Consider the following 27650-nt stretch of genomic DNA (forward strand, 5'->3'; position numbering starts at 1 on the left):
TCTGAGTCACTCCACTTCTCTGCCGTCTCTTTCCTGACGCACGGCAGTCTGCGTGTCGGCAGCGTGGGGAGTTCACCTGAGACAACCTTGCTAGTCCTGATTGTTTTTTTCTCCCTGCTGGAGACTTTTCTGTACCTGAAAGGTCACACGAGGCTTGATAAGATCCTCAGAGAACTCAGAGAATCCTCAGAGTATTGCATTTTCTATAGATATGGTTGTATATGGGCACTGAAGTGTCCTTTTTCAGGGACGCTACGGGGGCCAGGATTATAAACTACAAGCTGTGTGACAAAGGTGAAAATGAAATGCGGCGTGTGAAGACGTGAGGTGAGGCCCGGCTCCTCTGCCATCAGAAGCATGAGAGAAATCTACTTCAAAGTGGAGTGAAATCAAGTGTGGCAAACCCCAAAAACAGGCACAGATGCATTTCAGACATTTTAGCCTTCATCGGGGCACGCTGGTGGACTCCTTATCTCTCCACTCCAAGAGTGCCTCGGTTCCTGGAGAAGTTTTTAACCTTGTTATACCGCCCCACTCTTCTCCGGAAGACCGGCTACGTTTCTAAGAGCATAATTATTACATTGCACACGAGAGGCTTATTTTTATTTGATGACGTCGTTCCCACTTGGCTAGGTTGGTACAGAGTTGCATCATGATGTGGGCGAGAGTCGGGGCGAGTGGATCAAACGAACACACGGTAAATAATTACTATTTTTTTTTTCTTTTTTTTTCTCAACTTTTCACCAGATGTCAGGAAAGCCACATGTATTTCCCTTCATCACGTTGTAGTGCACCACGTCATCTAGATTCTTTGTTTGTAGCAGCCATTTTTTTGCGTTCTGTCAAAGAGATCCTATTGGTTGACAGTTGAGCAGTCAAAAGCGCTGCTCGATTGAACAGCGCAGTCTGCGCTTACACTCGTCCATTTAGGGAGAGAGACGACAGGGAGGACGTCCCGAGGAGGGCTGCCGAGCCTCCTGCTCTCAGGAATCTGTACATTGGAAGAACACCAGGAACCATAGATCATGAAAAGTGGATCAATGAGGAAAAGAGAAGAAGGCAGCAGAGATGATGGGAGGGGGGGGGGGGGGGGGGGGGGGGGGGGGAAGAGAGAAAACGGGCAGAGATGAGGACAGATGGGAGAGTGAAAGGTAGAGATTTTCAGGATCTCCTTTTAGAGTTGGAGGACTCTCCTGGTAGAAGTGATCCACTGGGAAACACACTTTAGTAGTCAGCTGTGTGCCGTACTGTTGGAAAGGAAATACCTGCTGTGTTGTTCTTTCAGCTATCCCCCCCCCCCCATTTCCGACCGTAATGTAATAACACAAGCTCCTTCTGTTTCTTTTCGACCGTCCCCAAAAGAAGTCACAAAATGCTAACGACGTGTGAGCGGAGACCTTATCCACAACCTTCGGCATGATGATGGGAATCAAAGGCTTGGATGCAATCTTTGAAAGTTGATGCAGTATTCATATTTCTGAGCCTTGAGCGTGTGAGTGTGACGATTCTGGAAGTGCGACGTTTGAGTCGGTTTGACCATGGGAGTTGAAGGCTTTCTACATGACGGGCGAACTGAGCGATGAGTAAAGTGAAAAAGAGAGGGACGTCTGAGAAAGCGACGTCACGGTGACGTCATTCGGGTTTGAAACTGGAGGTGTGGAGCTTGAAAGATGTGGGAGCTTACCAGGCAGGAAAAGTATACCAGGAATTATAGCAAATGTAGGCTATTGTGTTTTTGGGAGCTTAACCCACACTAGGGACTAAAAGCTGGGCCAAACAGGCAGTTAAAAAAATGTTGGAATACTCTTTTTATGCACATAACCATGTACATTATCTTTAATGTACATGGTTATGTGCATAAAAAGAGCCCTAGCACGCTATGACATTCATCTGTAATTCTACGTACAAATATTCAATTATCTCTTGCTGAATTAAAAGGACAAAAATCACTCCATATAACACATTTTTTAAAACAACGCCACTCACCTCTTGTATTCTCTCACACACACACACACACACACACACACACACACACACACACACCATCCAATATCCTGTCGACGTCTGAATGACAGACATATCTCTGCCGCCCCTTTATTTTTTTTAATACACCTCTGTATCTGATCACTGCCGCATTGCCTGAAAGCGCCGCCGGCGCCTCACTGAAGACATGCGGGCGAAACCAAAAAAACAAAACTCATTTCCACGATAGCCGTGCGGCTCAGACCGCACATACATTTCATACACACTTTGTTTTGTAATGTTCTGGGCAGGGTTTTGAAAACATAAAAAAAAGAAGAAAAGAAACGTATCTGTAAACATAGAGGACATTTGTGTCTCCACAGTAACGTTGAGGCCGTGAATGCAAATTCATTTTGAATTGAAGAGACCGAAATGTTTTCGCCTCCCCTCACAGCAAAAGTGGTCAGAGTTTTTGGAAACCTGTCTGATGTCCCTAAGCTGGCGTTGATCACGGTGCTTCTCCACCAGATGTACAGCATTCTAAGACTGCAAGGGGGGGGGGCATTCAGCTGAATATGCAGTGCCACGTCTAAGCTGCATACGTTTTCATCAATATCTCCCTTTTTTCTTTCTTTTTTTTTCTTTCACCAGAAGAAAACTAAAGCAGCAGGGATTTCACCGGGGAGGCAGTGGTTGTAGGACAAAGCCAAACGTTGCTGCAATGACAAACCCTCTAATGTCAGAGAGGAGGAGTTGTGAGGGAGGGATGATTACAGGACAAGAGAAGGGAACGTAGACATTAGGAAGGAAGAGAACTGCAGTAGAGGGCGACGACATGATGGAGAGAAGATGCTCTGCAGAGACCGGGAGTGGAAAAGTCAAGATGGTACTGTGTGTGTGTGTGTGTGCGTGTGTGTGTGTGTGTCATACCAGCTGGTTGAAGACATTTGAATGAATCGAGCTTCATTAGAGGCCTGTAAAGAACATGTCATTTAAATGTTCCTTGAGGCATAATCAGAAGATTTGTGAGGATAAACACAAAGTTTTCCACTCTGATTTGGGGAGTTAAAAATACAATTGGAAGGATTAAATAAGTTAAGACAATAGCTCTCTCTCGCTCTCTCTCTTAAACTTGTAACGTTTGCAGTGTTACAAAAGATTTAATTTGAGTTTGTGTGCGTGCCTTTTACCGCCATCCAACTCTCTTCTTCCTCCGAGATTAAAACATGCCCCTTCAGCTTTTGCATCTGCGGTACTATTTTAATGAGGGGGGGGGGGGGGGGTCTAAAACGCCACGAAAAAAAGGGAGCTATCAAAAACAAACCAGCGGGGTGAAACAGGGTGCACTTTTTTTCTTTTTCTTTTTTTTTTAACCCTACATTTTTCAGAATTCTTAGCTCGTGCATTGTGGCTCCACCAAACCGGGTTTCTACACCGTGCCGGAGTAAAAGCTGCAATGTGTTCAGCTTCATGTGCGGCTGTGGTGTTGTCTTCTCGTGACTGAGCCCTCCGCCAAGAGTCGCCAGGTTCTTGTGAGAGTGCAGCTTGTTTGCAGGTGTTTCGAGAGTACCCGCGTCTTCGTCTCAACCTGCACACGTGTGTGCGCGTGCGTATGTGTGTGTGTGTGTGTGTGTGTGTGTGTGTGTGTGTGTGTGTGTGTGTCTCTGTGGCAGATTACGGAGCACCTGAGCAGCCAAATGGAAATCTCGCCCATGCACCTCTCTCTCCCCCCAGAGGTGTATTCAGAGCGTAAGAGCCTAACACACATCATAATGTTATCACCCGCTCACTGAGTGCGAGGGGTGAAGCCGGAGGGGCGGGTAGATAAAAAATGAGAGGCAGTGGGAAATCCGTGAATAGGACCAGAGCACCCAGCAGACAAAGAGGAAAACATTTAAGAAAGTAAAAGGAGTAGAAGAGGCGTAAGAAAGACTGACTGACGTATGACAGGAGCCCTGGGTAGTCAAGGAGTCGGGAGAGTAAGTTCATCGCTGCAGAAGTGTAAATCTGTGCATGTGCCTGCCTACCCACAGGCCTCAGGGGACAGGAAGTAGGGAGGCGGAGCATCAGGGGTCCGTCAGTGTGTCACAGCGCGCATGAACTCCAGAGATGGAGTCTGCTTCCTGTCTGCGTATCCTCTTCTTCACGCAAGCACGAAAGATCGTTGGTGTTTGAGTGCATCCTGGGTTCTTTCTCTTCTATCGGTTGTCGTACGAGATTCGAGATGGTGTAGTTTTAAGATATAACCGTTGGGGTTCATAATTCACTGCCATCTAGTTTTCTGGGGGGGAGATGTATATTGGTATAAAATGTAAGGTATTTGTTCGTGATTCGTTGACTACTAGAACAAACATGACATTTTCGTATGTGTTCGGCTGATCTGCCGACTAAAAGGTGCCGTCTATGTTCCCTCCATAATTGGTACCATCATGTAGTCTTTTTTTATGAATTCACAGTTACATGTGAGTTCCTTTCCAGGGCTATTATAGGAAAACCGTGGGATCTATAAAACGAGGTGTCTCACGTTTAGTCTTTTTTCCACATCTTTCAAGAGGTGTTACAGTGAAGTCACTGAATTCACTGATTTAGCGCAACTAAATGAACAGCAAAAACCCGGCCAACTAAAAGTCCACCACTTAACATCCCGCAACTTGTTGTTTTTATACTTTGGTTTTTCATCTTCCCAAAACGTCCAAGTACAGCTCTGGTCTGCTTTGTGCCACCAGTCGTCGGCCATTTGCCACTGCACACATCCACGCGGTGGTCAGGCGTCTGGGCATTCCTCTGCTGTGAGCTGAGCAACACCCCAAAGCTCCATTTAATTTGAGGCAACCACAACAAAAGACATCACAAAGACTTCCATCTTTTACTGTACCAGGCGTCTGCTTTCTTGGTTTGTTGTTGTCCCAGTTTGGAGCGGCTCTTTGAATCGATACAAACGGCCCTTCCAATGAGTTTGCGGAGAGCTCGTTGTTGCTGCTCGGAGGCTGACACGAGGCTCGCTCTCAGCAACGGAAGCGGCACATTGGTTGGCACCGTTGTTGAGTAACGGTTCGCCTTTTCATCGCATTCTCCTCGTAAACCCGTAGTTTAGGGAATTTTAGGCCAACTGGAGCGTCTCCACGACATTGTGTCGGAGAGTGGCGCTCAGGTTTCACAGCGCGCCGTCGACGCCTGACGAATTGCGTCTTTGAGATTCTGTTTTTGTGTCGCCTCTCTCTCTTTGTATTTGTATGTATTTTTTTATTGGTTGAATTTTCTTGCTTTATTGGTCGGTCGGCTTTGGGTCGCTAAATGCGGCAGTTCTGTTCCCCAGCTTTATGATGAGGACTGTGAGAATACAGAGAGGCTGGGACTATCCAAATCCCTAAAGCCTCTTCTGTGGGGAGCCCAGCCGATCCCTCATCTTCTCCCTGGTCCAAAGATCTGAGCTGTGATTCCCTCCAGGGGGATTTTATAGAAACACCGAAAGCTCTATTACACCAAAAGCCTGTCCCTGACAAGCCAAATGACACGATAACAAATGCCGTTCTGCTCTCCAACCTTGTATAGAGGGTTCTCTCTTTCTGCTGCCCTTTGCCTTTATGGATCTCTCTTGAGAAAATAAATTGCCTTTTTAGATCTGTAAGACCTTTTTCTTACTAATGTTTCGGTGGCTCTCATGTTAAGTCGAATGTATATAAATAGTGTTCTAGGTCATATAGAACAGGGAATAAGGCAATCCCTTTGACCATCAACCTACAATCACTCCATGATTTCTCTGTTTTTAGTTGCATAGACCCTGAGAAACCCTTCACTGTGAATCCTCACCTCTTCCCTCTCTCCTTTGTCTGCAGTCATGGCTCCAGAGGTACGGCTACCTCCCTCCCGCAGACCCCAGAATGTCGGTGCTGCGTTCTGCTCGAGTCATGCAGTCCGCTATCGCTGCCATGCAGCGCCGCTACGGCCTCAATGTCACAGGCTCTCTGGACAGCAGCACTATAGGGTGAGTCACACGTTGAATACGAGACTTTGAGTTCTGAGCTTTCGTCATGATGAGGTCCCTCAAAAGATAAGTGACACTCAGTTATTCAATGACTCCATAGTAGGTTAATGTAAGAACAAAGAAGCGGCGATGTTTGATTTAGTAGTGTAAAAGGCCATTTCTTGTATATATTTCTTGTTCATGCTACATTGGAAATCTACAGATTTCCAAACGAATGACGGGCGAATAAAATGTTTCCGAAGTGTGATTAATTATTTAAATACCAAAAGAGCTAGGAGACCGTCACCACCCTCAGATGTTATTCCTGCCTGACTTTCTCGAGTTGATTTAACACTACGAGCTGAAGTTTGAAGTCGCTCTGACATAAATAGATATTTTACAACAGGGAGTGAACAACAGCCAGCAGGGTAAAACGTGCAGTCAGGGAACAAGTGGTAGTTGAAGATCGTTGAAACTCACAAAGACGTCTTCAAGATGGGGGACAAACAGGGGCTGAGTCTCTCATTCGTCCCGTTTTGTATGCTGTCAGGCAACCAGAGCGGTTTTGCCAAGACACTAACTTACCCGAACATGGATTAAGTGGAGCGTTTTAATTTGATCAAAGGGGCCTTTCACAGAGAGTACACCTCTGTTGTCAGATCAAAGGCTGCCGAATGCCAATGTATTAATAAAGGGGAAGCACAGGGACGGCGGTTGGTTGCTCCTCGCGCGATCGGTCGAACCTTAACGCAGCGGACGGGGATGACCTGGGTTTAGAGGAGGAAGAACTCTCTTTGTTGTCACCACGAAGACGAGAAGAGGTCTCTGACGTTCCCTGTTGGGCAGCCACATGGATGTAGTGGACGGTTAACCCCACACGAGGCCTGAATAAGATTTTTTAATGAAATTATACTTTGCAATAAGAATCTAAGTCACATTACTCATGTGTAAAACAGATGAGATAAAGTATTTGTACTTCCAGTGATATGCTCTTGTTTTTGAAGCTGCTGTAGCTCAGGTTGGACCCAGTTTTAACCCTCCGGCCTTCATCATTTTACCTGCAAATCACACAAAAAAACAACACAAAATACAAACAGTGTTCACTGACATTTATCCCCACCAACACCCAAATGCCATCCGTGCCACAAATAGCAACGAGCTAGAATTGTCCGCTGAACCGTACCGCGGCGATGTGGTGGCCAACGGTGTGAATGCAGACGAACAGCTGTCCCACCGCTGGGCTGAGACGGAGTGAAATGTGATCCGCTAACAGTGTGCCTGTGTTTCTCTCTCCTCCCCGGCCCTCCTCCTCCTCCTCCTCCTCCTCCTCCTCCTCCTCCTCCTCCTCCTCCTCCTCCTCCTCCTCCTCTCTTTGGCGAAGCAGTGATAACACGATAAGGTGAGAGCGTCTCTTGTGTGTAACACGTGAGTGAATATATGCTTCATTTGTACAGTGGAGAGAAATGGGAGGAATTGCACGTGTTGTGCGTTTTAGATTTTGAAGTAACTTCTATGTGTAGAGCATTCACGTGTTGTGTATGCGTTCTGCATGCCTCTCACCCATCTCGTGCTTGATAAGAATCATTGCCCCACTCCTCAATAAAGTCTGCACCTGGATCAGAATTTGAAAAACAATGAATGAAAGGAGTGTGAAAAAGAATGCGCTCGTTGAATGACGATTTTGGTTTTGGTTTTTTTTTCTGCAGGTGGATGAAGAAGCCAAGATGTGGGGTCCCTGACCAGATAGGAGGCGCATCCAAATTCAGTGTCAGGAAACGTCGGTACGCCCTCACCGGACAGAAGTGGCAACACAAACACATCACGTACAGGTGGGTGGTTTGAAAACGTGTCACGTTTGTTGGCTCGGTGTAGCGGCAGCCCCACGATAGCCCAGTTTCACCCCACCCCCCCTCCCCCCCAATCCCCATAACCACCCCGACATGCGGAGGCAATCCCACACACTGACTCGAGCCGTCAACGGAGCTTTTGTCAAATTGTGACGACATGAGGGTAACGAGATTAACCCAGTGTGCGCCTACAGCCGCGAAGAGATGACTTTGCATGTGCACACACACTGAGGCATGTGCACACAAATGGGGGGGCTTCATAACTTAACCAGTGTCGTTGACCTTTTCATTAGGATGCACATTCCTTTGAGAGAGACGGAAACAGAAACAGCCTGCTGTCATTTCTTTTTTATGCAGTTCTTTTTTTTTTCCTGTCCTGCCTTTTTAATCTTTAATCAACGGTAGCCTATTTAAAACTGTCAAATCTTGGTAGAGCTCCTGTCTGTCGGCTTTTGTGCTTAAACATTTCCCCCCCATTTCCTCTCGTGGAGCCAAGGAGCCACTGCTGAGCACAGTATTTGGATTTATATAATGGACAGAAAGCTGCAAGCCCCAAGGTTAAACCAAAGTTGCTTTAAGCCAAGCTACAACCATCACACACTACAAAGACCATGTTGTTTAAAGCCGGGACTGTACGAGAACCGGCCTTATCCTCTGAACATGCAACACAAATGGGAAAAGAGTGTACATGCAAGAGCCATACATGCACCAGAGATCTCATCACCAAATTCTGACATACGGCTTTATGAGTAATAACGTATGGGACAACGTGTTGTATAATACTTTCTCTGTTGATTTAGTGAGGTCAGTAGCCGGGATTCTGTAATATTTTATACATACTATGCCGATGCTTGCCCCCATCCCCGTGTTTCATGGGATAATCCTCAAGAAGTGGGCTTGTTTTTTCCATATTTGTTTTCTTCTCTGTCCTGAGGGATAAATGTATAAGCAGTATTACATGCTAAATATAATCTAGTGCATCAGCGACCTACAGCTGAAGCAGGGGTTGTACATCACTGATAGCAGAACAGCCCTGATTCAGGCCCCTTCATTTCTCTCCTTAAAACATTACACTGGGACGGGTTTTGGAGTTCGTTTCACGAGTGCATGGTTCCCCTGTGACGGCACAGATTTGAGAAGGAGAAAATGAGCCGGCTTGATGAAAAGTGGAGGAGTTGATAGGTGGAATTGGGGGGGGGGGGGTGAAGGGGTAGGGGGGTGTCGGAGGAGAAGCAGCTGCATAGAGAAAGAGATGAGCTGAGAGGAGGAGAGGAAACCCCCAGTGGAAAGCTCTCTGACAGATTAGGGTTATGTAATCGGTGTGTGTGTGTGTGTGTGTGTGTGTGTGGGGGGGGGGGGGGGGGGGGGGGTTGTACATGGATGTGGGCCCGGCCCCCAGTCAGAAGTTGGATGTGCCTGCAGCTGCTCATTTGAACTCAAATTGTTGGTGCAATGGAGAAAGTTTGAGAATGTTGCACGATTTACATCTTGTAAATACATCCAAAAACACCGGTGACGGGCCTATGTGTCGCACCTCCATAATTCATCTTTACCATTTTGAGTATCAAAATGTCAAAAACAAGATTTGATTTCTTTTATTTTGTTTTGTTTTGATAATATTGTACTGAGTGAAGTTGCTGAGATCTAGGAAGGGTGAGGTCACTACAACAAACGGAGCAAGAAAACATGAGCAGTCAGACGATCCACTAACTGTTGGTTTGTTCCAATAAACACTACAACAAACACGGTGGTGCTTTTGGTCAAAAGTCCTAATTTCTCTTTTGTCATAGTATTTTGCAGTGTCCTTATAAAATTAAGTTGGAAGTTGAACACAATCCCAGTTATGTAAAGTCACAGTTTCATAATTGAATCAGTCATTTTCCTCCCGGTGGCTAGGTTGAGTGAGGTGCGACTGTAAAACCGAATTTCTACAGCTTGTCACTCTTTCTCCCCCAAAAAACCACCTTCTTCAAACGATAAGCTGAAACGGCTCATAACTAATTGTTGAAAATGAACCAACTCTGGCATTTGGGAAGTATAACAAATGCAAGGCCACCCCAGGTGTGTGTGTTAGTTTGCATGTAGCCACATGCAGCACTTTGCCGTGGGGAGGCACTAATCAGCTGTGTCATGCCAACGGTTCTCCCTGCATGCAGGTACTATTGTAGCAGATGAGTTGCATCCGGAATCATTATCACCTCGCAACATGCAGTTTGAATATTTGACATGAGAGCAGAGCAGGTTGGGGTTTCTTTCATTTGTCGCCTTGCATCCTCTGTCTGCTCGCGTTTCTCTTGTTCTTAAAATAGGACACACACACACACACACACACACACACACACACACACACACACACACACACACACACAGTGAGGTAGGTAATGGAATCGGATGTAACCCTTATTTTATTCCTTACGGGGCCACAGGTGCTGCTCAGGCCTTTGATTGTAACCCCAGACAGAGGAAGGACATGTACGGGATTCACGGAGAACCCTCGAGGTGCCACAACCGGTATTCTTCACGTTCATCTCAGAGAAAACACTTGCGGGGTCAGCTGATATTGATATGAAAGCTAAAGATATGACAGTCTTGTACTTCTATCTACATCTGCACTTCAAATGACAGAAGGACCATTTTGTGTTGCCTCCATAAGAGGCCCCAATCAGACGGAGACTGTTTGCTTACTCGGCAGCCAACAGTCGCCCTAACGACACTTCACTTTTTCTGTGTTTCTGTAATTCGAGAGTCCTGGCAAATCTTGAGATACGAGCATTTATTACTCACCCTTGACGGTTGAGGACACTCACAAATGTCCACGCTATTATCCATTACAATTCATATCACCGATGGCGAATCTTTAACGCAGTCAACAACACGCCATCAAAACAGGATTGTTGTCGCTTTCGACGCCCGTTTAGTGATTTTCAGCTTATTGTTTTTGGGTGTAACGGTCAAGAACCGCCCTGCTTTGTTTCGCTCTCAGCTCTCTCCCCCGTGTTGTTTTCTGGCACTGCAGACAGATGTTTTTTAGGAAAAAAGGAGTGTTGAAACCTTTTGTACAAACGGAGCCAAACATGTCCCACAGTGGAGACCAAAACTAGAGCTAAAAGAGGAGTAAATAGTGGACTCACGATCATCAGCTGGACACAAAGGTGACCGGTTTGCTAACATGTTCGTCAGATGCTGATATGGTCATCATTTGTCAAAGTTGTGAAAGAGCAGACAGAGAAATAGAAACAGTTTATTTTTTGGTTTGAGCAATTAGAACATTTTAAATGAAATCGGCGGCTATTCAGCGACAACTCCATTTATATTTCATAACCAGCCTTTATGCTTCCCCTTTTCACTGAGTTTGATTCAATAATTAATCTTAGATAGCATACAATATTAATATGCAGCATATAAATGTGCCTTGCAGCAGTCTACCCACCACGCAAAAGAAGACAGAAGAGAAAAAGACGCTCTGATAATATTTATTCCTATAATGGGAAATGACAGCCAAACACAGACGCTGTGAAGAACTCCAATGAAGAAGGGAACAGGAGATACAAAGAGGAAACAGACTGGATGGGAGGAGGGGATAAGGGCATTCTTCATAACTACTTGAAACACCTGAGCAAAGACTTGTGAAAGAGAAAATCAAAATAAATGTGCACTTTATTTGCACATTGCACCCGTCAGCTGATGTCACTTCAGACATGACGCCACAGGCGCAAGATGACATCGAGCTGTGTGTGTGTGTGTGTGTGTGTGTGTGTGTGTGTGTGTGTGTGTGTGTGTGTGTGTGTGTGTGTGTGTGTGTGTGTGTTTACAGGCGTTTAAGTTGGATGATGATGTATACTATACCGATCCGTCTATCCTGAGACGAACCACGTTTTAATAGAGCGCGACGCTGGGATATTTTCAGAGCGAATAAAGTGGAGTCAGGTTTTTCGTGATTGCCCAAACAAGACCGGGGCCCTCAGCAGGCAGTGGGCTGTTGATAATCCCGAATTAGAAAATAAATTCCAGTGGCGGGGAACTGTCCCGTCCAGACCTGCAGCAACTCAAAGCCGGCAAGGGAGGACTCGGCTGTTCTCCCTCTCAAATCGCTTTATTCAGGTTGGCGAACACGATGAGTGTGGAAATGACAGCATGCGGGGGGAAAAATGTAAAAATCCTGATGGATTTTTACATTTTTTTAATTATTATTTTGCGGGCATACTGTGAGCAATGGTATTTGTATATATTTTTTTTCAACCATTGTGTTGGTTTAGTTTCGTCTTATCAGACCAGTTTACAATGGATTTGCTCAGTTGTGTGAAATGTTTACAAAGATTTCTGTCTTCCCAGTCTAACTTTTCCCATCCCGCATCCCGTTTCCCCCGGCAGCATAAAGAACGTGACGCCCAAAGTGGGCGCGGAAGAGACCCACGACGCCATTCGGCGGGCCTTCGACGTCTGGCAAAATGTGACGCCGCTGCGCTTCGAGGCTGTGCCCTACAGGGAGCTGGAGCGGACCAAGAAAGACGTGGACATCACCATCATCTTCGCTTCGGGTTTCCACGGCGACAGCTCGCCCTTTGACGGCGAGGGCGGCTTCCTGGCCCACGCCTACTTCCCAGGGCCGGGAATAGGGGGCGACACACACTTTGACTCAGACGAACCGTGGACACTGGGCAACCCCAACCATGACGGTAAGCGCTGATTTAAGCTCTTGGGAGACTTTATGACTTTTACACGAGATGGTGTCACAAAAAAAAAAAGGTCTGTCAGCTGATTCACCTGGAATGAATACATGTGGATGAATATGTAGGGTTGCTATTTTATTTTAGGGCTACGACCTTGTCTCTCTCCCCGTAAATAAACCCAGAGATCAGCGCAGCAGGGAGCGGAGGGTGACGATAATAACTCTGGAACATAGTCTCAGAGCCTACAGGTGGCTGCTGAGGTGGAGCCGGCGCTTCTGAAACGCTATGTGAACAGCGGCAGCGGGAAGTGACGAGAATAGCTTGGCCCTGGAGGAACATAGACTCGGAGCCTACAGCTGGAAGCCGGGGTGGAGTTTTTGAAATGAGCAACGGCAGCAGCACAGTGGAGCTTTCATGTGAGCGGGGTGGCAGCAGCAATAGAGGCACTACATAAGGATTTAGTTTTTTACTGGTCAGTGCCGCAGCTTTAAGTCTGATCAGTTGATTCTTGCCCGGTCCTCTCTATTCATCCAAGCCTGCTGGCGGGTATGTCCCCTGGTTAAATACAGCAATCACTGCACCCTTCACTCCGCCGCGACCCTGAGACTGTGCCCTAGCTGAGCACTTGCCCTCCGGGTTTTACAGCTTGTCAGGCTGCATGTAAGCCTTCAGCGGGGTCCGTAAGTCCCTCTGTTGTGTGGGTTGCATGTTGAGCAGCTGTGTTACTGTTTGGCGTTGTGGCGAGGTCCGACAGGCCGCCACTGGTGTGTGTGTGTGTGTGTGTGTGTGTCTGTGTGTGTGTGACAGCCAGTCAACTAAGCTCCCAGGATGAACTTTCACCCTTGTGCAGCCTCCCACATCGTGATGAAAGAGACTTTGAACAAGAGTGGAAGAAAGAACGAAAATAATGTAAAAGAGACACAAGGAAATGCAAGTAAAGTTAAAAGGAGCAAATAATGTGACGAAAATACAAGTTGACTGGAATGTTCAATGGATGCTTTGTTAATATTTGTCTGGAAAGCAGGGCAACATGTTTCAAATTTGTGTCTCAGATGGTAAAATGTGTTTTTCATCTTCCTTCTTTTTATTCCTCATTAAATCCAAGTCTGCCCCGTGGTCTACCGCCGAGAAGACTCAAAGAGTCACGACTGACACTCGAGTCGCGAGTCGAAAAAAACAGGGAAGACACACAAAAAAAGCCGAGCGTAGTATCGGGACGGGAAGAAGAGATAACGGGGTGAAAGAGAGGATGAGAAAGAATGGCAGAGTATCTCTAGACAAATATTGGAGGTTCAAGAGCTCACTAGAGAGACAGACGGAGAAGGGAAAGACGGAGAAGGGAAAGACGGAGAAGGGAAAGACGGAGAAGGCAACGTAGCGAGCAGTAAAGAAAACATTTGAAGAGGAGATGGGAGAGAGGGGAGCAGCGGAGACGAGTGGGGGCTGTGGAGCACCGTGCGTCGGAAATAGAAGTGAGGAACTGGCTGACGAAGACTGAATTTCAAGTGGAAGCGGAAGGGCTTTTGTCGGCTCAGATAATGTCGCGAGCGGCTATATTTCAGGCTTCTGAAGGATGCGTAGCTTGATCGAACTGAAGAATCGCTCCCGCAAACCCGACAGCGATCACCTCCAGTCAACCACTGACGCACCGGCTGTTTCATTGGCCACATGATCTGCTCATAGTAAGTGTGTGTTGTCGGCCCTGCTGTCATGCCTCGGAGGAAGGAGAAGCAGCTGTCATTGAGGGCTATGATTCACCCCCTTCAACACACTCTATCTATCTATCTATCTATCTATCTATCTATCTATCTATCTATCTATCTATCTATCTATCTATCTATCTATCTATCTATCTATCTCAATCTACCCCTCGGTGCAATCTTAATAGAGCCTTGCTGTGGCCCACACTTCTATGAAAGCATCCCATAATGCATGCACTTCTGTTACGAACTCACAGCTGGCTTTCTTGCCAAATATAAACGTGCACTGGCTGAATCCTGCCTGCTTTCTGCGGAGGGGGGGGTGAGGGGGGAGGGGGTGCTAATGTTACACTGAGATGCATTTCTTTGAATGCTCATAACAGCCTGAAGATGCCCAGAGACAATATTTTGTGTTTTGAATTTCACAATTCCTATACCAAATAATCCTACAAATAACGGGTACTGCTGTTGGTTTCTGTGTCAATGCTCTGATTGAACATACGTGACCACGGTGTGTGAACCGGTCTAGCATTCGTCCGCGTTGTATATTGTGACACGATCGCTTGTGGTATGATATCGATGATCCGGCTGCGGTATTTCTGAATCAGCAATGCTTCCTTTTTCTGTTAGTGAACACATTTAAACTCTGAAATGCCTTTTATAGCTCTTTGGCATTGACAGTGTGTGTGTGTGTGTGTGTGTGTGTGTGTGTGTGTTGCATTTTGATACACAAGGTTTAATCTCAGCGCTCTGGCATAATGCAATAAAAAGTACATTACAGGTTTGATTCTGCTCTAAAAGCCCAGTCAATGCTGGATTTCTGAGGCCAATACTGATATCAATATCAGTACTTGATTATGATTAAAGACTAACAATGTATTGATGAAATATTTATATTTTACATCAAGACATAACGTATAACAAACAAATATTTAGTGGAAGAGAAACGTCTCAATAAACTACTTTACTGAGCAAAAAGCTGCCTCAGAAATGAATTAAATGGTGAATGTAACTGTGAATATTCAGCATTAAACATCATCTGGATAATATTTGTAGATAGAAAAGACAGAACAAAACTGCAATTGAGTCAGACATACATAAAAGGCGGCCAATCAGAAATGATTGCTTCAGTTCAGTGCGCTGCAATTTCTTTTGCATACAGTCTGTCATCATCGCAGTAATCAAATCAAATAAACTGCAGCAATTCCATCAGAGGGGTCACTGACTGGCCAATTCAAGAAATGAATACGACGCCATATATCAGCCGAACCAAAAGATTACCCGCTACATGTAGCGAGTGGATTGGAAAGCATTGGCGGGCTTTCAGACCGAAAACACACCTGCATCTAAAAAGACACACGAGGGGCTGCTTTGGTATGGCCGTGTGGTTTCACACCGTGGTGAGACAGGAAATGCAATTTTAGACGGTCCGGTTTTGTCCAAAATGCGGCAACGAATTGATGATACGTGACAAATCCACCGTTTTATCCTGATTTCCTCACAACAATTGGTTATATGTGTTTTCATGTCAGGTAAAAGCTTCCTTCTTTAAAATGCATTATTGTAATAATGTAGATTTTGATTTTAATTAAGACGTCTCAAAACCTCTGCCAGCAGACGAACATAATTCCATATATTTCCGACTCGCCCATCTCCTCTCTCCTCCTGTACCCATACTTTGTGGGATACAGCTGGGAAGGATGTCATTTTAGCTCATAGCCACACATGATGCTTTTCCTTTCAGTCTCCTCTCCCTCCTTTCTATTTGTGTGTTTTATTTTTATTTTTTCAAAGTTACGCACTGTAGATAAGCTCCTGTCCAGTAAACTGTCACTCCTAATCCCCCCGCGCTGTTGTCGAGAAGGATCAGTCGTCCCGGCGACCATTGACAGCATCGCACCGTGGCTGTTATTGTTGTTTTTGGATGATGACGTCACTGATGCACGCTGGAGGATTAATCTCTGTCTGCACGGCGATAAACACTCTCAAACAGTGTTCATGTGCTCACACACAGACACACACTCAATTTCTTTCTCTCTCACACACACACACACACACACGCACACATGCGTATCTGCACTGTTCTTCTGTCTGCACCTTAGCTCATGCTGCATCTGGGGGATGGAGGATTACTCAAAAGTTACATTCAGTGGGGTTTTTTTAGCACACACGGCAGAATGAGGTTCTTACTGGGATTAGCTAATGGAATTTTAAGAAGCGGGTGCACAGTATACAGCAGCTGCTTTCTTTAAGTTTGATGCCCTCATCACGGAGAAGAGAAAGTGGTGTGACGCATAAAAAAGAAAAGAAAAGAAAGGTAACTGCACCGGCATAAGAGGGCGGTACTGATCTGAGGTTTTTGTTCTCACTCCTTAGTTGTCAGGCCGCTCCCCGTTTGCAGGATCTTTGGGCAAGTGAGTCTCAGTGAGGCTCCGCATCAACTGCCTCCTTTTCACAATAAACAAGTGCTCTGGTTGACTCGCCGATCACAGCGAGCATGCCAAACCCCCCGACACAGAACCTTCTATGTGCAGCCCATCATTTCCTGGGAAGAAGAGTTCGGAGCACCAGAGAGTGAGGCGTGTTTGAAACAGAGGTTCGGAGTAATCCGGTTCCGTGAAGACTAACTTTACCCATTTGCACCCCTCCTCCCACTCTTGTGTACGTCTACAAAAGTGCACGTCAGCCTTTGGTGCTGCTGCTGTAAGAAATGGCGCTCGCAGTCGAGGGGAAGGATTGTTGAAGAATGAACAAACGCTTCCAACTGCGGATCAGAGAAGCACTTTCGGCTTGAGGGAATTGTTTGTGGGTTTTTATCCCACCGTAATCAAACTCGGATAGATCTTGTTAGCGACGCGGAACACACGTCTCCAATTGACAAAAGAAGTAAATTGGGTATCTACATCCTGGACGTTGGCGAATGTGAAGATGTACTTGACACGTGGACACGTGGCATGCTGTACACAGAAAAGATTCCCTCTCTAATAGACTTCACACCGCCGAGCAGCGGCCCGGATGATTTGTGAAGTGTTTGCTTTGTGTCTCCGTGCTGGCTGTAGATACAGAAACACAGTTATGTAATCTCAAACCTGTTGGAACCTTACGCTGATCCCTTCCATGTCTTTCCGTCTCAGTATCCCTTTCTCGCTTTGAGCTGTCTAAGATCGACAAAGTCAAATACTAACAAGAAACACATTGACTGATGGCGGTTGTGGGGGGGGGGGGGGGGGGGGGGGGGGGCTGTCCTTGGATGTGCTTGTGCATCCCTCCCTCTCTCTCTGTCTATATCATTTCATTTTACACTGAAATTTCACACATTATTGCGTTAGGGATTGCACAATGATTGCCGCTTGCCTATTCCAACCAGGATGATGCAAAGTGAGAGACAACAGGGAAGGAGTGCGCGGGGGTGGGTGATATAAGCCAATATCCACATTGAGAGAGAAACATCCCCGTCGGCAAAGCGGAGAGAAGTGGTCCAGGAGCTCCTTTAGCTGCCTCACATTCCTAGACTGCTTGGCTTTAGAGGCTGATTGATGAATAGCCACAATGGATCAATAGATGGAGGGATAGATAGATGCTTCAGAGAATAAGCTAAAGGCATAATCAGTTGCGAAGGGGGAGGGTGAGGGGTTGGATCGGAACAAATATTATGCAGCGAGGGTGAGAAGATGAAATAGGATTGGATGAGACATCCTGGAAAAGGTTTTAACAAAAGGTTAAAATCAGGAGGCAGAGCGCTTGAGAGCAGAAAGGAGAGGATTGCGGAAGGATATGGGGGGGGGGGGGGGAGAAAAAACAACCTGGAACTGGAGATTGAGACGATTAGATTGTCTTTTCATCGGAGCTCAACGTGCCACGGCCGCTTTTGAAAAAGGGAGCGCATTTCGCAGGAGGCGTTTGTATTCGACATTTTCCCCCTTTCTGTAACTAAAAGAAAGAAAGGAGAACAAGCGGACGCTCAGCCGCGCTTTATCACAAGGTCATCTCTGTGGGCTGAGGCAGCTGTGTTTTTCTTTGTGAAAATCAAAGCGATGCACGCAGGTACAGATAGGGCGGATTACATTTTGACTTCCAGTCACACTGAGGCTGATTGGATGATGAAAAAGAAAGAACAGCTTGGCCCCAGACAAAAAAAAAATTCATCACTGCCACTGCATACCATGACGTTAAGCAAACACCCAGTCTCACCCGAGGGTGACTTATAAGGCCTGGTATGCCTCCAAGGACCTCCAGTTGTATCACTGAAAACTATGTAACATAACACAGCATGCGAGCTAGACCTACACACAGGAAATGAGAGATTCCAGGGCTTTATTTTTTTCTCACCCTTGCCCCCACGACGGGCCAAAGAGGTTAGAAAAACACACGGTCTCCAGGTGGAAAAATACGCCACGGTATTGGGATTGGAAAAACTGCGTGGAAGTCGGTGGGGCACTCAATACCGGAGCGGTGATTGGCCGAGGGAGGGGTTGTCGAGGCGGGCTCGACATTGATCAGCTGATTGATTGTTGGTTACGGGAGAGATGCTTGGCTCCCTGGCATCGATTGGCAGAACGGTTTATCATTGACGTCCAATCCTGTAACTTGATTGGACGTTCAAAGCGGCCTTCATTTTGGAGCAGACTATCCTCTCAGTGCAGGCGTCCTCACGTGGAGCAGCCTCACGGCGAAACAAAAGGAAAAAAAGCATATGGTGTCCTTGCAGGTTTATTTTTAGGTTGCTGCTCCTAGTGGGTGATGAGGAGGAAGCAGTGCACTCTTTTCCACCCGGTTTCTCCTTTTCTTTGTTCCTCCTCCCTTGTCACTCTCGCACTCACACTCTCCCTTAGGTTCAGGAGGCTTAGTTGGCATGTCGCTTTATTATTTTCCAAAGCACTGTTCAAGGTATTGAAATAATAACGCCTGCTAAAGAAACTGGAATAATAACAAAACCAATTCAGATATGCCGGGGATGGTTTATCTACTAAAAAGCAAAAGAAAGAAATGCACTTTCTCGGCTTGATATTCTTAGGAAAGAACTTATGATTGCTCGATAGTTGTAATGATCATTAGCCCATTGACTATTTTAAGTATAATTTGGATTTAAACTGAATCCTGATATGGTACAAAATGAAAAAACTGTGTAGAATAAGGCAATTTCTTTCTGCTCGAATCCCAGATACATGAAATTATATGTAATTTCTCTTTAACCTAGATATTTTTCCACTTCAGTTTGTCAGGGTGCAAGTGGGAGTCAGATAACTGAGATGGCCCCATTAGTGAAAAATAAGCTTATCATCTGCATAAAGCAGGATTTGCATTCTTTGTCTTTTAAATCAGATGAGGGATTTGTCATTGTTTTCATGATGTCAAAAACCCATTGTCTAAATATGGACCCAGATAAAAAAAAAACTGATACCTCATCTTTTTTTTGTTTTTTGTCTCCCTGCTCTATCTTGATATATATGAAAGGTGACCGAGAAAAAGTAAAAAAACATTCCTCCATCCTTTCAAGGTTGCTCATACTTCTCAGAAAACCTTCCTTCATTCGTGCAGCGTGTTTTTTAAAGATCTTCAATCTCCTCCATGTTCCTCTGTCTCTGTCTGTCCTCCCTATCTCCCCTCACTCTGCCTCGCTCTAGCTCTCAGAAAATAAATGGGAGGAAACAGAAGCTTTTTCTTACCACAGGAGCAGATCTTTATCTTTGACTGTGTGTGTGTGTGTGTGTGTGTGTGTGTGTGTGTGTGTGTTGGGTGTCCGTGTCCTGAAGACATCCATTGGTGGAGGTGTGTCGGGGCTGTAGAAAACCTAGACACACTTTTCCGGGATGGAAAGACCACTGGCAAAAAGTATGAATAATATTATGAGAAAAAAGACAAATAATATTGTTTTCTGAATCCAATTAAAAGCATCAGGGTTTTGCACTGGCAGGTGGTGACTTGAGTTAAAGACCCATAGAGGAAAGGACTATTCCAGTGTGAGCTTTACTAAAGCCAAAGCTGCCAGTAATGGTGAAGGGGAGACACACACACACTCATCTCTTCATGGCAGAAAGGCACCGAGTTTATGGGAAATGTAGTTTTAAATTTGGGGTAATAAAAGCCGTGACAAAAGCACAGGTGTGAGATGATGGCTACTCCGTGTCTCAATCAGCTACATATTCGTGCACCTTGAATGCCTTCTTTATTGTGTCGTTAAAATACCTTCGGCGGTTACACTCCGTGTGGGTTTAATTTCTTACCATGAATGCCGCTTTTCAGAGAGACGAGGCATTTAAATACTCGCCTTCCCAAAGAGAATGAAGTGAAGAGAAAGAAAGGCAGAGATATCGCCGTGCGTTCCTGCTCACCAGGCCGCCACTCGAAATAGACGGCCGCCTACTGACAGCAGCAGCATCAACTTCCACGTGGGCGGCAGTACTCTCATCCGCCTACACACACACACACACACACACACCGCACACATACACACACCGCGCTCGCACACACACACACCGCACATACACATTGCGCGCACCTGGGGAGGCTCGCCCTCCCACCAGTCAGTCAGATGCTTTCATAACCTCGTACCCATAATCCTTAGCAAAAAAAAAAAAAAAAAAAGTGTAAACAGCCCGGCCACATTTTGAGGACACACATTTCACTCGAGTCTGGAGGGATGTGTGATCTGTTTATCGTATGGAAAGAACAAATAAGCCGTGTTATTATCAATTATGTTCGTATCTAAGGGAACAATTTTAGGAATGAAAAAAAGATGCTTTGGCGCTCAGCAGCTCATGCCGTCTACCTTTTTTTAAAGGTAGTCACTCATAACACTCATCATTTAAAATACGACCTCTGGCTAGAGACTCTGTGACGGATCCACAAAGGCAACATATCTCCGTAAATATCAGAGTAGTTCTGCATCCTGGAAGCAAGTCTCACCTGACGATGCTCCGTTTTGATCCATCCGTAAAGCAGAGAGGCTTTGGCAAACAGTTTTAAATGCAGTCAGCAATTTTCTTTTACTCCACAAAAAGAACTTGAAAAGGCTTAATTTTCTGAGGAAAACCTGTGCGCTCACTGCTGAAGTTCTGCAGTTGGAACAGTTTTGAAACCAAGGAAGTTGATGTTTTCTGTTGAAGTGACAGTTAAAATACAAACACTGAAAGAAGTTGAAAAGTCGGCTCGAACAAAAGTGCTTTACAGAAGGTTCAGTTAAAGTGTGAGCACTGAGGGAAGTATCACTCGAAGTGCTGAAAGGAGTTGAATGTTCTGTTCAAGTCGAGGAGTTCAAACCTCACCCGAAGTGTCGCTGACAGGCTGAGCTGGAAGTGGAAGTCGTGAAGGAAATTGCCGCCAGTTCAAGGGCAGAAATGGAAAGATCATGGCTGCAGTTCAAGTGTAATCACTGAGAGCAGCCGGAGTAACGTGTGTCTGAAACTGTGAATATTTTGGGAGTGGTTGTATCGTGGTTGTTGTCGGTCAAAGAGACGAAGAGATGAATGCACTTCCAGTGTCTGTTGATTTGTAACCAGTGCAAGAGACCAAAGGAGCTGCAATGTGGTTGAAATCAGCTTCTGTTTGACCTCGTATCTTCCCTTTTAGTTTGTGTTTTGACTCGCACTTCAACTTCAAAAGATGTCGGAAGCATCAGCAGAAGAGCGGCGAGCATTTCCCTTTTTCCACTCCAAGAAGAAAGGAAAACAGATGTTTTCAAGCCGGCCCGTTTTCAAGAAGTCGAAGATCTTGTTGGGTGTTGAGTCATCGTCTGTTGTGCTGAACTATCTTAGTGAACGAGGAGAATCCAAAGAGATCCGAAGTGTAAACTATCGGAGGAGGAGCCGCGTTGACGACATCCGTCACATCCGTCCTCTGTGTTTTTCTGTCCTCTGTGTTTTTCTGTCCTCTTTGTCCTTCTTCCACCACTCTGACGAGTTTATTCACACAGTACGAGTTCAGAAAGTTTTTCTCCATCATTGTTAGCGGTGAAGTAACATCGGCTGTTTGCTGTTTGTCCGCCGACACAGCTGCAGCAGATGTGTGTGTGTGTGTGTGCGAACCGTTGCTTGCGAATGCATTATTGATGATTAATGATCACAATGAAAGTGTACGCACACACACATCCCCGTCTCGCTCACAGGTGCTGCACAGAGATAAACATGACAAGAATAAAGGATGTCCTTTTCTTGGCAACATTCCCCCCCCCACACCCCACCCCCCCCCCCCCCCCCCCCCCCCCCCCCCCCCCCCCCCCCCCCCCCCCCCCCCCCCCCCCCCCCCCCCCCCCCCCCCCCCCACACACACACTCATTTCAGCTTTTTTCTTTTTTCCCCGAGTCCACAGAAAATGTCCAATATTTGGATCCCTGGCAATATTCCACACACAGATTTGAGTCTCTCGCGGCCTTTGTAAATAAATAATTACTGCAGTTTACATATGTTGCTCCCAACAGCCGGGGTTTTGTTCTCTGACAGGCTTGTGAGAATTAAGTGTAATGGATTCAGCTGCGTGAGTGTTGCTCAACCAATGTCAACAGCCGAGGGAGCAGAGAGAGAGAGAGAGAGATAGAGAGAGAGAGGGCAGTTAAATAGTGAAGGGACGGAAGGCTGATACTAACACTGCCAGGGGTTAACTAGCCAGCATCATCAAAGTCTTTTCAAATGTCAAAATGTATTCCAATCAGGACAAAAAGTCAAATGTAGAATGTCAGGTAACTTCACAAATGAATCCAACTTAAAAGAAAAATAAAATCAGATTTAGATTCTGTTTTTCAGCTTTATTTGGAGCGGGAACTGGACTCTCAAATATCACTGTAGTACAAACGGAAAATGACTTCACTTCACTGTAATGCAACCGGTAAAACCAGGAAAAGACGACACTCATGGCATGTTACGGTATCTAGGCTGATATCTCAATATGATAGAGATATGTTGCCCAGCGCTGGCTGAGGACTTGTCAAAGCTGACCGAACCTCTTAGTCTCAAATTATGCAAACCAGAAAGAGACATTTTCACTCCAGCTTGGTTCCCGGTATTTCACATGTGAAAACGTATCCTCGTGGTCCTATGAGTTGATTTGGTGAAATGAATGAAGCGGTTGCAATTGTGTGTGTGTGTGTGTGTGTGTGTGTGTGTGTGTGTGTGTGTGTGTGTGTGTGTGTGTGTGTGTGTGTGTGTGTGTGTGAAGCAGAGAGAAGCGGGCAGAATGCAGCCATTGTGCTTTATCTGCATTCGTCACAATGGTCAACACTGTCGACTGAGGCACACAGCTCTGTTTTGACAGCCGGCAGAGCGCCGCGTGCCCAGGGCCCTCTGAGCCAGGCACTGACTTGCACCACTTGGGCTGAGAGTCACCGGCAGCCTGTCGGTACAGCGGTGGCGCTCCTGAACGGCCGATGCTCTCAACGCTGCCACTCCGGTCTCTCGGCCTTTTCCACTTCACATATCCCCAGTTTCCTTCAGGGCGAAGGTCACTCTGTTGTCTGAGCGCCGAGAGACGACACCCAATGGTGAACTACGACTCCGCCAGTGGATAACAGCCGGTGTCAGCTTAAGTCGCATTTCAGCCTTTTCAGGGTCCCCTCCCTCTAGATCGTGTTCCTGAGGTTCTGTAACTTTAACCATATCAAATATTTTTAAAAGACTGTTTCCTCTCCATACAATGTAGATTCATGAACAGTGTACGCCGTGGAGGCTAGAAGGGTATTTTAACCAGCATCCGCGAATCCCAGCCAGACGTGCGACGCTACACTACATGTTGCAATTGACGGGGCTTGACGACGAGTAGAGGCCAGTCGGCTAAAAGTCACAAATTCATGGTCGCAACATCCAGCTCCTGCCACTCCAAACAGCAAACGATTGCATGGAAAAGTCCTTCAAACGGCATCTGCTTTTATGTAATTAATAGTGTTGAATTACCATCCGGCTGAATCCAGTGAGCGCATTCTGAACACGATGGTGGCGTTGAAGAAGGTTCACTTAAATCCGTCTTGCGGGTCTTTGAGGGGAACTCGAGCATGAAAAGGTGTGGAACCACTGCCCTGCTGCCCCAAAACGGTTTCAATTAACCTCTTTTTGCATTTACTTCACCGGGCAGCAGCGTTTTTTATTTTTCCAAGACCATTTACTGAAAGTGCGCCGTCAGCCACTCGAGGAGTTGTGGCAGCTGAACAATGGGGAAACATTCGAGGTCCTCGGGGGACAAAGAGAGTGCTTATGCTCGCTAAGACTTGGACGGCAATACAACAGCAGCGAGATAACAGTCCCCAGCTTTGTTTTCCAAAGAAAGGGGGGAGGAGTTCCAAGCGGGTAGCCTCTGATGGGCATTCTCGCCTGTACAACCGGTAGGCAGTTAGCTTTGTTCACGGCATTACGCCGGTTCAGGACGTTGATGTGACGTTAACGAGGGAAGGGGTTAGTGGGTCTTTTTCAGAAGCACTTCCTGGAGAGAGAAGAAAAGAAATCACAAAATGTCCGAAAAGCTGAGGGAAGACTTGCACACGGGTTCGAGGGAAGAAATCCAACAAGCGGCCTTTACGCTCTCTCTGCTTCGCTAAACCGTAAGCAGAGAGAGCGTTACCGGGCCCCCAGAGGCCTGCGCCGACAACCTGAGCCATTATTGCAATCGGACAGCGAATCTGATTTGTATGCCGGTGGGCGTGTGTTTGTCTCCGCGTGCTCATGTCTGCATTCCCGCGCCGCACGGTCCCCCGCAGCGGCGGCGTGTGCGGGGAGCCGCTAAATTATAGCGGCGGAGCAGGTCGAGGTTTTCGTGGTTTCTAATCACAACCCCTGTTTACTTTTACTGCAACCCTGTGGGGGAAAGACATAGAGAGATTCGTCCGGTCATAAATCTCCAGTGACTCTCCTCCTCCACCTCTTCCACTTCATCTTCCCTTTCTTTATTGTTCAGTTTTTTTCTTTTCTTGGCTACACTATCTCATTAGCAGCAACCTTGACCTAACCTGAGGAGAGAGTCGGCGAGAGCTGCTGCTGCTGCCGCGGGGCTGCCGCTATGGTCACTGCCCACTTAACATGAACAGAAAAACACTGGGATTCGACATCAAATGTGGCTTTTATGATTTAAATAGTTGCTTTGAATGCATTCTTTTTTGTTTTATTATGCTGATTTCTTGCCCAAAACCAGTGAAGGACACAGATGAGATGAGAGTGATGAATCACAGTATGATAAAAAAAGTTGGACTTCTCCCCAACCCACAAACAAAAATACACAGTCGCCTATCAGTGGGTTATCATACAAGCCCTGCACAGCTTTGTAATGTATTTCATCTCCTGTCTTCTTCAGCTGTATCCTGTTGTTGTTGAAGCCCACTCGCTCCATTTTCCCCGACGGGAGGGTGATGTTACAAATGCCGAGGTCGCAGGTCACGGTTCTATAATTCATCATCACCATCCTTTGTGATTGCAGCAACATTTGAACACATCGCAACATAACAAATAGTCCCGAGCCTTATCGTTTTCCTCGCCTCAGTTCCCCCCCCCCCCATCTATTCATCATCCTGCTTCTTTTTTCTTCCTGCAGTTATTAATCCAAACAGCCTTTCTCCTCAGTTTACCTTTTTAATCTCTGTATTTATCCGCTCGTTTCCTCCCACTCATCTCTTGCTCCCTCCCGCGACCTTCTCTCTTGCTTCTTTTCATTCTTTTCACTGTCCCAGTCGGGCTGCCTCTTTGTCTCTCCCATCCTTCGCTGTCTGCCCCCCCCTGTGCAGGCTCTGTGTATATACCGTCCAGCTGATAATTAGCCAGGCAGTAGAAACCTCCTCGGCTTTGTTAGTGGCCCCCGGGGCAACAGGATGTCCCCGTCTACCACGTGACTTACATAAGCAACCAAAACAAAGTGACGACACTGACCTCGAATGTCCCCGGGAGGAAGAAAGGCTGACTCAAGATTGAGGGCTAGAACAAGACGGGGATGGGAAAAGACAGACATTCCTTCCCTTTACTCGTCAAGGCTGATGTGACCAGAGCATCTGCTGCATCGGACGTGCACAGGCACAACCCTCCTGTACTTGGGCTGCATTTTGCCTGTAAATGAACACATGTTATCATCATTGATCTTCAGTTGTAGTTTTTCTTTTTTCTTCGAAATGTGCTTATAAATTGCACATTTAGTTATTTCTTTAAAGAAAAAAGATGCTTTCTTCAGAAACATTTGGCTTCTCAGGTTTTAATGACACCAATAATGTTCATATATCAATTCACATCCCTGTCTTTTTCAGTATTGTGATTTTTCTTGTTAACTTTTGACACATTAATACATTCCACTATGGTGCCATGTATGGTTATGAGTCTCACCGCGCATTACGGTCTGCGGAGGCCTGTGTTGTCTGTTTGTGTGTGTAACTCTTACCTGTCTCCAATTTAAATTAAAATCAAAAACATACTCACTCTTGCACACTGATGTGTAGCTTATGACGTTTGTACAACCATGTATTGAAGCCCACTGTGAGGTGTTTTAAAGCCTCCATTCGCCCCCAATACATCCAGCACAGCGAATACATTAAGGGCAATGAGTTTTTGTTTAAAAAAAGAAAGTCCACTCAGTGAACGCACCAAGCACTCGCGTTATCTCCAGGGAATTCTTCAACAACACATCTACCCAACCAGTTGCCACAGACAACGGTCACGTTTTGGTCCAATAATATCACGAGCCTCTGCACCACAATGAGTTTTCTGCCCGGCGATACTTTGACGCCTGTGTGACTGCTTCACTGAGCACTTAACGCTCGCTCCCGCTGCCATCGCAGCAAAGAGACGGGTCTTGGTTCCTAATTCACTGGGCCATTTCTCTCCTCTCTTTATCTCCCTCCTCTTTTGCGCCACTCTTTTATTCGCCATACACTCTTATCTCCAGACACAATATTGCACGCTTGCATAGAGCCTCCAGTTTCTGCACTTTTTACGAGCACAAAATTTGGCTGAGGAGAGGAGCCTTTTCATCAAAACCCTGGATATTAATGCAGCCGGTCTGTCCCTTCACACAACGTGCAGCCGAGGCCTTTACATCAACCTGATTAAGACGCGCTGACATTTATACAGTCAAATATCCTCCGCGAGCTTCCACTATGACCATTTCTCTGTGGTAGTCTGGCCCACACGTCCCTGAGCATTGTACTGTACGTGCTTAGAAGTGATCTGAATCACCGCCTGTATCTGGCGATGCGTTATTCATATGACAGATTTGCAGCAGATAAGTGCCTCACTTTTGTAGGAAATGCAATGAATAAGTGATTCCTGTCGCGTTGTGTGATAAGAGAGAGAGAGAGGTAAAACTGAGGAGAGATGGCAGCGGGGAGAGCATCGGATGGACTCCCTTGAAACGGATAAGGTCAACAGGTCTTTTTTTTTTTTTTTTACCAAAGTTTACTGTCTTTTTAAATGTGTGGTTTTAATCCCAGTACATAGCAGTCTGCCATGGCATTAAAGTCATGAAAGGGTCATTAGATGTCTCCTTGGAATCACATCAATAGCTTCCCACAGACAGCCAGTGTACTATTACAAATTATATTATACATAAGGCA

The 27650-nt window shown here is 46.1% G+C and overlaps 1 protein-coding gene across 4 annotated transcripts in view; it reads left to right on the top strand.

Annotated features, from left to right (window-relative positions):
• Positions 1–27650, top strand: part of LOC117749819 (matrix metalloproteinase-16-like) — a 65243-nt gene that overhangs the window by 15800 nt on the left and 21793 nt on the right. For 2 of the 4 annotated variants that reach the window (XM_034560596.1, XM_034560594.1), the window contains 4 exons: positions 5799–5947; positions 7311–7325; positions 7633–7755; positions 12145–12449. In XM_034560596.1, the coding sequence (XP_034416487.1) occupies positions 5844–5947; positions 7311–7325; positions 7633–7755; positions 12145–12449 (547 nt within the window). In that variant the 5' untranslated portion in view covers positions 5799–5843. Of the gene's footprint in view, positions 1–5798; positions 5948–7310; positions 7326–7632; positions 7756–10199; positions 10285–12144; positions 12450–27650 lie in introns of those variants that run through there. The other 2 variants (XM_034560595.1, XM_034560597.1) reach the window with 2 other exon arrangements.

The sequence above is a fragment of the Cyclopterus lumpus genome, chromosome 20, assembly GCF_009769545.1.
Source record: "Cyclopterus lumpus isolate fCycLum1 chromosome 20, fCycLum1.pri, whole genome shotgun sequence".
NCBI lineage: Eukaryota > Metazoa > Chordata > Actinopteri > Perciformes > Cyclopteridae > Cyclopterus > Cyclopterus lumpus.